At 44.3% G+C, this 11,970-nt stretch overlaps 1 protein-coding gene and 1 pseudogene across 1 annotated transcript; both read right to left on the bottom strand.

Annotated features, from left to right (window-relative positions):
• Window positions 1–309: 309 nt before the first annotated feature.
• Window positions 310–8,255, bottom strand: LOC119395627 (exosome complex component CSL4-like). The gene is made up of 5 exons (XM_037662609.2): window positions 8,152–8,255; window positions 8,025–8,058; window positions 4,344–4,394; window positions 4,184–4,265; window positions 310–428 (listed from the first exon to the last, which is right to left on the bottom strand). The coding sequence occupies exons 1-5, from the start codon at window positions 8,253–8,255 to the stop codon at window positions 331–333; spliced, it is 369 nt and encodes a 122-aa protein (XP_037518537.1). The 3' UTR covers window positions 310–330.
• A 1,162-nt stretch (window positions 8,256–9,417) lies between these two features.
• Window positions 9,418–11,367, bottom strand: LOC119395626 (hexosaminidase D-like; annotated as a pseudogene).
• Window positions 11,368–11,970: the final 603 nt, after the last annotated feature.

Here is an 11,970-nt window from a genome sequence, read left to right as displayed (position 1 = left end):
GACCCATTGTTGCACATCAGTTCGACAAAGAAGTGATCAGCACTTGTTCAGACATTTTTTTCCATTTTATATGGCTCTTGTGAAGAGGTGGTAAAATCGTAAAATCGTGTTCTATGTGGTTGCAAACAGGCCCGAAACTGCCCATCAGCTAACAGCCTGCCTTAAAATGTTTCTACATAATGTAGAAACACGGCATGACTATGTCAATGGAGGTAAATCGACAGGTATGATGGAGTGCAAGCAGAAGTAAATCAGCCTGTACAATGGAGTGCTACAGGTATTGCCTCAAACATTTTTAATCCCTGTGTACAAAGATAAGCTCCCTTCAGCCTAAGTGGCTGGAGCCAACTTGGCCACTTTTCTCAGTTCTTTGACACTAGACACTGGGCACTGCATGGCTGTCCAGCTGACGGGCACCATTGGAACACCTGGGCGGAGATAAGCAGATCTTGGTAAAGTGGCATTATGCTCATACCCATATTTGATAATGCTCCATGCCATTCCACGTCAAGAAAGCATATGGCAGCACCACTTCTTGGCTGAAGTCATCAGTGGACTTCAATGGCAATTTATGGCGATTCCAGTGTAAAAATTTCATAAGCAGATTTCATAAGCAGATGCTCTCGGTGTCTACTCAAATGCATATGAGTGAAACTGCATTTCTCCAGCAACACCTTATCGTAGGAATAACCAAGGGTGTTACTTGAATGCAGCGCCTACTTGGTCAAAAGCCGGCACATTGCACCATTTGGTGGAGTCACAGAAGAGCTATGAGCTCACTTGCTAATGCTTACTTCCAATGATTATCAGTGCTTCAACTTATGCTGCTGCCTGCACAAGCCCCAGCCCAAAATTAATAGGAGTTGCAAAGCTTTTGTTTAGAAAGCTTAAGGTGATAATTCTGGAACAGTTTTTGATTAAACTAGCCCTATATATGCCCCAATTCGATACATCGCAAACGTCGCACCCAGTGGCTTCAATAAACAACCAAGACTACAAACAAGAGCGCGCAAATGTCAAAACAGGAGGTTTGGCGGAGATCATTAACGACTACATGAAACATGCTAGTGACTGCACTTTCAATGAAATTACTGTGCAACAAGTTTCTTGAGGACAGGCAAAAGCTGACAACCATGCTCACAGAAACATACTTGCTGTCAATATCCTGCAACAGTAAATAAATAAAATTTACAATGCAAAGCTTGCACATGAGGAAGCATTCAGGAGATGAAGTGTACATACAGACAGGCTGCAAAGCAGGAGGCCCTCGCAACAACTCTGGCCACAGGGAATTGTCAGGCCAGCTTAAAGAAATTCTGTTCAATAATTTCACCGGTGTTCACTGACTCATGGTGTCACCCAGAAGTCAACTGCAACTCAACGGCAGTAAACAAAACAAAAACCTAAAGCTTTTGTGCACAAAAGCAGAAAAGTAAGGCTGTATTCTTGTCCAGACATGCACTTCATGTTATGACTTTTCTTCAATGCACAGGTTCAACTACCAAATGTACAAGCTACAATAGAAAGATCCCCCCCCCCCATTCCAAATCCCGTTTTTCTCCCAGCTATGCCAATGGCGAGAAACTACAAGCATCACACATCATGAGTGATAATGTGCCCCAGAAGTTCATCAACACGTCTAAGCAAGGGAATCAAGATATGTACTTTGACTTTCAAACCTAACTACGTATTTGTCACAAGAATATAAAGGCATGAGGAGAATTTAAAAAACGCGGGTACCTGAGGCATTCAAACTGAAGTCACACTGAAGTCTTTCTTCAGTAGATGAGTTGTTCTTTGACAAACAGAAGTTGACTCTATCCAGGATGAATAGTGCAATGTACTGGCCTCGTCATGAGTGCGCACAACTCGGTGTTTCAATATTTCACCGACAGCCGTATTAATAGGGATATAAGGGTGACGACGTGGAACCACCAATAGTGGGACGCCAAAAAAATCAGCCAATCAATCAACCATTAGAGCTCTCACCCAGGCTTGAGGCTCTTTACTGCTCAGCCAAATGCACAGCAATGAAGGTGACAATTTCTACAACTTTACATAAGGCAACAAAGTTGAGCATTAGAGTGGCCAATGACATCTCACTGCATTCCAATGCTCTGTGCACCAACTGCTGTTATACAGCAAATTCGCTATGTGGTAAGTGGCTCTACAGAATGATGTAGAAATGAAGACCTGAAATATCGATATTTTGCTTAAAACAAACATTAAAATTAAGTTTGATAACACCCACAACCATATATAGAATGTACTTTGTCTACATTTACTTGAGCCAGCTCACAACAAATTAAGGCTTAACTTGGACCAAAGTTGACACTTAAGCATTTTCAAGAAGTGCACATATCCTGATGTAAAAATACTTGCTTGTAGACACAGCACACCAGAATAACATAACTGACTCATACACACTCTGAAACCTTTACGCCAGCTAAGGTACTTTACTTCTTCTTCCTTTTCTTTGCGCCAGTTTTGCACGCCTCTTTAATCTGTCGTGAACAGGGAATGTGGCTGGCGCCAAAGTTACAAGTGGACTTGTCAGGGCAGTAACTACCTTGTGTACGCCTTGCTCAAAGTGCACAGAAAAAACACGCTGCTAAGGAAGGCAATTGCTGCCTTGACGAAGACAAGTCCACTTGTCGAAACATTGGCTACAGCAACACTGTCGTGCAATGATTCATCATCACTTCAAGCATTCATCTTCCCTGAAAATCGGTCTTGTGTGGATCTTTAATCTATCGGAAGAGGACACTACTGCTAAAGCTGTAGTGCAATGAAAATTACATTTTCCCAACAACCATTTTGTAGTGCTATGCACTTTTTTGTGTGTCACAAGTCTACTCAGTGCCTCCCTAGTTCCACTAGGAAGTCCCACACGACCTCAAGTCCTCAACGGAATCCATCACCTGGCTAAGCTGTCAGTACAGAGTCAGCTGGAATGTATCCACCAGAACATAACAGCTCTTCAAATAACAGCCACCTTCACGGTGAATAGATGATCAAGAACTTGCTCCTATTCGAGTTTCTATTTGCAAGAGCAACTTAAATAGCCATTAGCTGATGAGAGTGGGCACTGCAAGGCTAGATGAGCATTTCGTACTGCTGTGCTTTTAAGTATGGATTGTACAGTGAAATGCCACAACAAATGCTTCTACTACAAAATAGCCTGAACAACAAAGCATGCCATACGGCCTGGCCGGATTACTAGCTTGCCGATGGATTCTGAACGTCAGTACAGTAAGACCACTACAGCAAATCTGCCTGTTTAATGAAGCAATTCATACATTCCCACCAACTGAATTGTTGTTTATAACGGATATGCTTAGCCACACATGTAATGTGCAGCAGCCAAAAGAATGGAGCAATGGCACTGCAACGTCATTCTACGGCTTTTAGGAACTACAAAAAACAAAAAGGTCAATAAAAATGGATGAAAAATTGGCAAAACGCTCCACGTTCTGTGGTGCAGCACTGTAGTTCAACAGGGGACGTATGATCTATCATTCCTCACTCCCTGACCTAGTACCGTGGCACATCAGGAACCCTGACCATTATCAGGTAGTAGTGGTTCACAATCTGTAAATCATACTACTGTGCAGAAGAAAATTGTACACTTTTTTTCGCCAAGTGCTATTTGAATCTGCTGTGAATAAATGTTTTTTCTCTCAGTATGCTTGTCTGCTTTATTAGGGTAATTAAAGTGTGCAACGCATATAACAAAGTGACACATATAACAAAATTATTGCAGTCACATGCGCTTGGTTATACAGGCATTTTACAGCGTTTGAGTGCGTTGCTATGAAATTGCTTTGTAAACTCTTTACAAGTTCACAAATCAATAAGCTAACATAGTGCCTCAGTTGAGGTATCAAAATTTTGTTTGCTGAATAAATTGTAAAATAGAACATATCCAAAGTAATTTCAATTGCGTTGGACGAGTACAATAAGAAAAACACTTTGCGCTATGCAATCAACACAGCATTTTGTTTTGGATTGCTCAGTGGCTATAAGTCATACTAAACTGTGGTCAAGCAAGGAATGTTTCAACCTGGAGCAAACATATATAATTAGCACCTGTAGAGATAATAACAGGTTTCGTTAACAGGCAGCAAAGCTGTGCTTGAAATCTTTTCTCTTTCAGTCCTTCTGTTGACCGTTTTCAACTTACCCAAGGGGCCCAAAGCCACGACAACTCCAAGCTTATTCTCGGCAGTCGACAAGTAGTAAGAAAGTGCATCGCCAAGAGATATCTTTTATGAAGTCAAGGATAATAATGTGTTGCACACATATTCCACCACCACAGCCTCAGCTTACCAATGAAAGGATACTACTCTGGCCAGGACAATGTCTCCTGTCCGAAAACATTTGTGTATCTCGACCTGAAATAATAAAAATATTAGTCTAGGTCAAACAGTGCCCATTCTATACTCAGAAGGGAGATGCTACAAAAGACAAACTATTCGGTTACTAGCTGCAATAACCTAATAAGAACTGCTAAAGTAGACTGATGACCCAGTTATGAACTAAGCGAGATGATGAAGGGTAGATTTAAGGGGCCCCTGAAGCATGTCTCTAAAACTTTTTACAGATTTCAGAATAAGTAAATGGATAATGTGCATCATGCCATGACGATAATCTCTGAGCCAATGCAGAACACTGTCAAGTGCTTGGTAATAATTGTGACGACAGTGATAATTTTGATCAGAGGCCAGCTGTTTTTCGAGAAAGGAAGGGAGGGGGCTTGCCTCCACTCTGTGTGCCATTGCCTCTTTGAAAGAATCTTCCATTCAGTCGGTGTTTAAGAGGGTCATTTGAGGCAGACAATGGAGGAGCCTTTCTTCTGGTTGGTTGACGTGACCCAAGCTAATTGCGTACCGATCCCGGACCAGAACAAGTTTTTCATCAACTAAGAAGCTTTTCTTTCTAGAAATATGCATGAATTTCCTTCTAGCTTTGTGCTAATGACAAGTGGATGGTGATTTTCTCTTACATTACCCGTCGTCCACCATACGGGATGCCACAGAACTGATTTGTCGTATACGTATGCCAATTTGTGACACTCTGTCAGTGTCTTTGTTCAAAAAGCGTAAAAGGTGAGATTTTATCGATAGATGCTGATGCATCTTGAATGGTCGCTGCCTGTTATATTTGCTTGTGGCTTATTTGTGCCTTCAGTCTGTATGCAACATCAATTATTTGTTGGCAGCATGTTTGAGGGCACTAATGTCGCTACATGCAAGCATCTTGCCAGTGGCAAGATGCTTGCATGTTTCTCATTTTCTAGTTTAATCGGCATGAAATGCACCGATTAAAATGTCCATCCGTCACAAAAGACATCGCTGCTATAAAGAAAAATTATAAAATACAATACGCTTTCATTCCAGTGCTTGGGTTTGAACCCAGGCCCTCACTCTCGGAACCACTACACTACGCATTGAAACTTGCCAAATGTGAACATATTGTGACCTACATGAATGCGTTGTACTCGCGGCGCAAGAGAAATGTATCAAGATAACACACTCTATGAAGGCTTCATTGAATTTTGTGGAATAAAGGCCCTCTGCAGAACAAGATGTAAAGCCAACATTGAGGACTGTACACATCAGCAAAATTCAAATTTCGTGAAATTTTGATGCCGCATTTCAGGGGTCACAAAATGCCCGTGCCATGAGACAGCATTTGAGACGCTCATGAGTGTTAGAGAGAATAAGACGCCATTGCCGATGCTATCTGAAAAATGGCGTTCCAGAGACGGCCGCTATGTACAGTAAAACACAATGCTTGGGCATCCACTTATACAACTCCCAAAGGGAGATTCTGAGTGAATTTTTTAAAACAACTCACACACTCTCTTTTAGCCCAAAATCAACCAAAACCACAGTAAATATGTCATGCAAAGAAACTATTTGGGCATTTAACAAGAGGATCTACGACTATCCCCAAAGTAGATGTTGCATTTATATAGCGATATTTAAAAGGTAGTTAACTGTTATTATCTTAAGTCATAATAAAAACACAGCGAGTTTTTCAACAGTACAGTGAACACTGCTACGTCACTTGCATTCGCATAATGCACATTAGAATTTTTGAAAGCTTGGCCCAACTAAGCTGGAACACCCTGTATGCTCACTGTAAATAATACACATCAGCCATTATGCAATGAATGCTCGAGCTCAGGGTGGATCAGGGGCCCTTTAAACAGTCAGTGGTTTGATTTTACTATTCTCATGCGCAAACTGGAGAGCTCCTATTAATGTAACAATCTTAGTGGTCTTTGTTGTGAAAAAACCACGAAATATTAGTGAGCAACGCTGCAGCCAACAAACTCTTATGCTCAATTAATCTCTGATTAACATAATCACCTGTCTACCCTAAGTAGAAATGCTCTGTTCTCTTGTTGCATTGTCTCAACTGTAAATGCACACCAAAAATACTATCAATGTACACTTTTATACAGACACAAGAACAAAGAAATGCGTCAAATGGTAGAGGTCACGGTGTAAGACAAGAGAGGAGCGCCGACTTAACCGCCGCCCAACGCATTCGCTCGGGACAAATCGTGCCACACAGACGTGGCGGTCTCACTTATTCCTTTGCTCTCCCCTCCGCTCATCTTCACGCTTTCGCACATGCTTTCTCCTCTCCTTGAATTGATCACAATGCGTAGCACCATCTGTCAAGGCGTATGGAAATTATTCAACACCTGCGCTCATGAGCGCATGCGCTGACCGGCAGAGGATGGCGGCGGGGAGCAGACGACCAAAGGGTAGGCAAGCAGACGCAGGAACACGGCGAAACGCGACTGTGCGTCGTCGCTATAGCAACGATAGAGAGAACCCCCGCCCGCGGCTCCATTCGAGGGCTGGCACCTCTCCTCCGCTGCATTTTTCCATTCATAGCGCCATCTCACAAACACGCCATGAAGGAGAAACTAACGTTGCACAATGTGTCCCTTGCAGACGAGCGGAGTCGGCGCTCCTGTCTTATCTTACTCCGTGGTTGAGGCTTGGCATATCAATAGTAGTGGAAGCACATGCGCGAGCCAGTCTTCAAGTGATTCATAGCAAGATAGTTACTACGCATGCGTGAGCATGTATGGTTTCCAAACAAACAGCATCGACCACAGACTAGCAGAACAAACAATTTTTTATTCAACACTCCCCTGCCTTTCCTTTCTCCTGCAAACTGGTGAGCTTACGATGAGGCGTGACATCCATGCGGCAATTTTTGAAAAGCCTCTGGTGCTCACACACCTTCACTGGAATGTGGAGAGGTGAACACGCTTAGAGCTAGAAAAGCTGTTTGGGTACTAGAGGTTTGGTGTGGAAAATATTCCTGCAGGAAAGCCATTTTACAGATGTTGCAAAGTGTACCTAGAGGGTGCTCACTATTTGCAAAGTGTCAACTTCAATAAAGAAGAATTGAGAAATGCCCAAACAGTTACCTCTTGTGCAGACCTGCATGTGATTGACCGTTGGTACTGCTATTCCTGAGCATGTGCAGGGGTTGCTGCGTCTCTACCCTTATTTTTTGCCTCTACAGTGTGCCACTTCAGTTGATAGTCGGCATTCGTGTTATCTGGTCTCTGCACTTGTCTCTATGCTTGCGTTACACCTTTTCCGGATGAATCCCCACCACGTACTCAACTTCCAGTCGTTTTGAACCAGTTATGTTTTGAATTCAATCACATCACTAGCCATCACGTGCTCTACTTGGAAAGCAGGCAAAACCTGCAGGGTGCATGCCTCTTTGACCCGTCAATGGTTACCAGCAAATCCAACCTACCCCATCGTGCTTCTGTTGACAATTCAAATGGCAGCAGCTCACTTATATACTGCAGTCTGCATCTAAAGACAGTTCAAATGTGCGCTGCTGAGCACGTCATGATGCCATTGTGAGCAAAACCAACAGTTTTTGAAACTGACATAAATATGCTTAATGTCAAAATCCCAAAGAAGCACCAATAGTTGTGGTTCACAAACAAAATGATAGTAAAAAAAAAAGATTACCGTGTCTTTTTCAAATTCTCGAACATCTTCCTTTCTATAAATGGAGGGGGGAAAAAAGAGAGGATAAATGACTCACAGAAATAACACTCGTAGCTTGTCAACCTTCCTGAATTCAAAATCGACTTACCGAATAATACCTCTGAAAGGTTCACAGAGCTCACAGTCTTCAATGGCTATAATAGAGCATTTACAGAATCTGGTGTGTGACACCTGTGATTTTGACTGTGACATATTTCCAGGTGCAGGCACATTCTGCTAGTGCAACGGTGTACTTCAACCAACGTTTTCTGAAATCACAAAGTATGCATACCATATTAGCTTCAATAATATTTGTTATTAGCTTCACAAACCCATCCCATTTCATCTTTAAATTTGCAGAACACAGATTCAATAGGCATAATTTTTTTTTGTATACATTGACGTGCAAGCGTATATTTAGTACACAAGCTCTGGGATTGCACTGTGTTGAGTCGAAGCTTGCTCCGTTCAGTGTATTATGTTTTATACTGAGTGCGCATCCTTTAAGAAGGCACATTGTGCAAATAAGCACACACACCACTTATATATAATATATATATATATTATATATATATATATATATATATATATATATATATATATATATATATATTCTTTAGGGAACGTATAGCCAGGCGTTTGCCCGTGATTACGGTAGCGGCAGGGGGGATCAGGGATCAATACCCGTGCATTGCGAACTTCCAAGCGTTCCACTAGTGCTCACAAGCATGGACACATCATTGTGCGCTCACCTTGTCTTTTTGACGCACGATTTTGATCAAGCCTGCAAGACTGGAATAACATAGCCGCTCTGGACATAAGTGCCGTCTCCTCAAGAAATCGATCACCGGAGGCACAGAGCCTTTGTCCTATAAACGGCAAATCGGACATCACGTGTTTGACACAGACGGTAGAAATAAATGGTCATCGTCACGGGATTCAACTTTAGCGCAGGTTAAAAGTCAGCAGCTAGAACTACGAAAGCAAAACGTGCAACAGGCTAGCCGACGGAAATGCGCGCGCTCGCCTTCTGGCCATTAAAATTCACCTGTCCCTTAGGAAATAACCTACTTGAGCGTACACACCATAACTTACCTGGAATGCAATACATACTGCAGCGAAAAATTTCAGAGAGGGAACATTCAAAACGAGCGTCAGCGCTGCGCCGCAAGCCGCAACAGTCGCACTCGCGGATGACTCGTAGATCACTGGCTGTCTTGGCTCTGCTCCGTGTGTCTTGTGGATTGCATTATTATATAAAGGCGCCACAGCACGACGGCCCTGCAGCCTGTATATCATAATTAACGCTATAAAGAAAATAAATAATAACTTAAAAGGGCCTTTAGTGATGCACACTCAGTGTGAACATAATATGTAGCACAGTAAAGCGAACACCAGAAAGTCCTGGCCGTGTCTCAACAAGAGTGAGGATGCATACAGCAGGTACAAACAACAACATGATGTTCTAAAAAACCCACTCACTATAAATAATAAAAAAACAGCAAGTCCCACTCTCCTCCACATTTGTTCGTGCACATCCCGTCCCTAGAGCACACTATGTCTCATCAGACTCCCCGACGTTGAAGCGGCGAAGGTCGGGCAGCGGCTCGAGCGGCCGCACGGGCCAAGTGCGCGTCTTCTTGATGGACAGGGCGTCGTTCCACAGCTTCTCCAGGCGCAGCACCCACGGGTAGATGTTCTGCTCGATCCACTCGGCCACAGTGTACTCGTCGAAAACTTCGCGCAGCACGTCACGCGCCTGATGCACGAGGAGGTGAGAGTGTAAAGTGTGGACGAGTGTTCTTCAAGCACTTGGGCCACACGGTGGGCAGCGTCAGGTTGCGACGAACGTTGTACTCAGTGATCCAGGCTTTGCCTACTGTCACGTCGTGGCATGTAGTCGTCTGCCTTCTTGATGGCTTCGCTATGAGTCTGCGTCAGGCGGAAGATTGCTGAACCAGGGAAAAAGCAGCCGTAGCCTTTTGCCAAAGGTAAGGGTCATTCTGCAAGTCCATTGGCGACCGCGAGTGGCTGCACTTGAGCAAGCTGTGAAAACGCGACAGCAGTTCGGTGCTGTACGCACCATTGGACAGCACCAGCAGGTTGAGTATCAGGGACGGCAGGCCAGCTGGAAAGAGCTCGCACAGTGTTGCAAAGTGGTCGTAGCGCTGCCAGCCAGTCACAACAATGCCTCGAAGTGAGGAACTTGGCGTGCTGCTCATTCACACTTCGAGCCAACCTTCATTGTTTTCAAGGTGCATGCGTACATTTGGCACGGTCAAGGTCTCGCCAAAAGCACCCTTAAATGCACTGGCAGCCCAGATGGCTTCAAATGCTTCACTGTAGGTAGCCCAGTTGCTGTAGCTGATGAAGCGGTACACATCCTTGACATAGGTCCACACCATGGGCTCCACAAGCTTGCCCAATGGCTTCAACTTTTCGGCACTGATTTGACGCAGCATGTCATCCCATATATAGGCCCCTGCCATGACGGTCTCTTACGTGGTGTGCCACACGCTGAACGTGAGTCAGAAACAGTTCTTCCGGTCTCGTTGCATGCAACGTGAACAGTAACCCATGTGGAACACTTCATCACAGCCAATGTGCAACACTTGACATTTGGATGCAATTCCAATACCTGATCTACAATGGTGCTCACTACCGTGAACTCTCATTTCTTGAAGGGCACAGAGCTGTTGGGGGTTCATCAGCCTCTCGTACTGCCTGAATTCTGGAAGCTTAAGCACAAACTCCAATGTCCAAACGTCTGCACCAGAGGGATCACTTCCAAGTTATTTTCTGGCAGCCGCCAGAATCTCTTCGATGTCTGACTTCTTGAAAGCATTCTTTGCACGGATTGGCTCTAATGAGCCGTGGTATGGAAACATGTCTTCGTACCCAACAGGATGCCATTGGCACCTGCTTCTCGGATGAGCAGAAATACCTGCTTGAGATAGGCACCTTGGGTGGCGCCCCCTTCAAGTCAAAGTGGACGAACCGCAGCTGAGGGATGAAAACTTTACTCTTCTGGGCATTGTGTACTGGCTCCTTGACAGGCTTGGCTTCTCCCAACTTGTGCTGCTGCTGCTGCTGCTCACCGACCCACCGCTGCTCGGGAGCTGCTGGAGCAGCCATGCCAAACGGGGAGGCCAGCAGTGACTCGCCTCGTGCATTATGGCTGCCAGGAGCTATATGGTGCAACACAACCAGCAGCACCACCACCAGCACCACGAAAAGTAGAATGGGCTTCCTGCGCCACATGGCCAAAATAATCTGATGCAGGCACAGCTTCCCTGTGGCAAACATTGCCCCCGCTCACTGCAACAACTGAAACAGATAATCACGGCATGAGCACAGTGCCTCGTTGGCTAGAGGGAAAACACATGTCCATTCATGGTCAATGTTTAAGGGCTCATTCATATTTAGCTCGTTGATACATCGAAACTTCTGTAAGGGCCGACAGAACAGGAGAGACAAGATATGTGCACAGATTAACGACAGGCTTCTAGCCGAAAGCACACATACATTAAAAGAGCTGCATCTTCTTTCGATGTATAGTTTGAAGGAGTGATAAACGACGCAATAGCGTCAACGTATGGGCACCGATTAAAAACGAGGCGTTTAGCCGAAAGAATATACACACTGAAAGAGGCACATCTTCTTTCAGTGTATGTGTTCTTTCAATTAAAAGCCTGTGTTACGCCGCGCACATATGTTGTCCTCTTTTTAAGTCGTTTACGCTCCTCCAGAAGTTTTAAACGTGAAATGCAGCACACACGAATGAACACAATTTAGAACCACTGCGTCGTGCAAAGCAAACTACAGACACGGGCAACACATTCAGTACATGGTTACGATTTTGTTCCGGAAACCGAAGAATCACGAACTCCAAGCAGCGGTGGGAGAAACGACTGTCCAGTCACGATTC

The sequence above is a fragment of the Rhipicephalus sanguineus genome, chromosome 6, assembly GCF_013339695.2.
Source record: "Rhipicephalus sanguineus isolate Rsan-2018 chromosome 6, BIME_Rsan_1.4, whole genome shotgun sequence".
Lineage (NCBI taxonomy): Eukaryota > Metazoa > Arthropoda > Arachnida > Ixodida > Ixodidae > Rhipicephalus > Rhipicephalus sanguineus.
The sequence above is the reverse complement of the archived record's forward strand: the minus strand, read 5'-3'. Positions and strand labels throughout refer to the sequence as shown.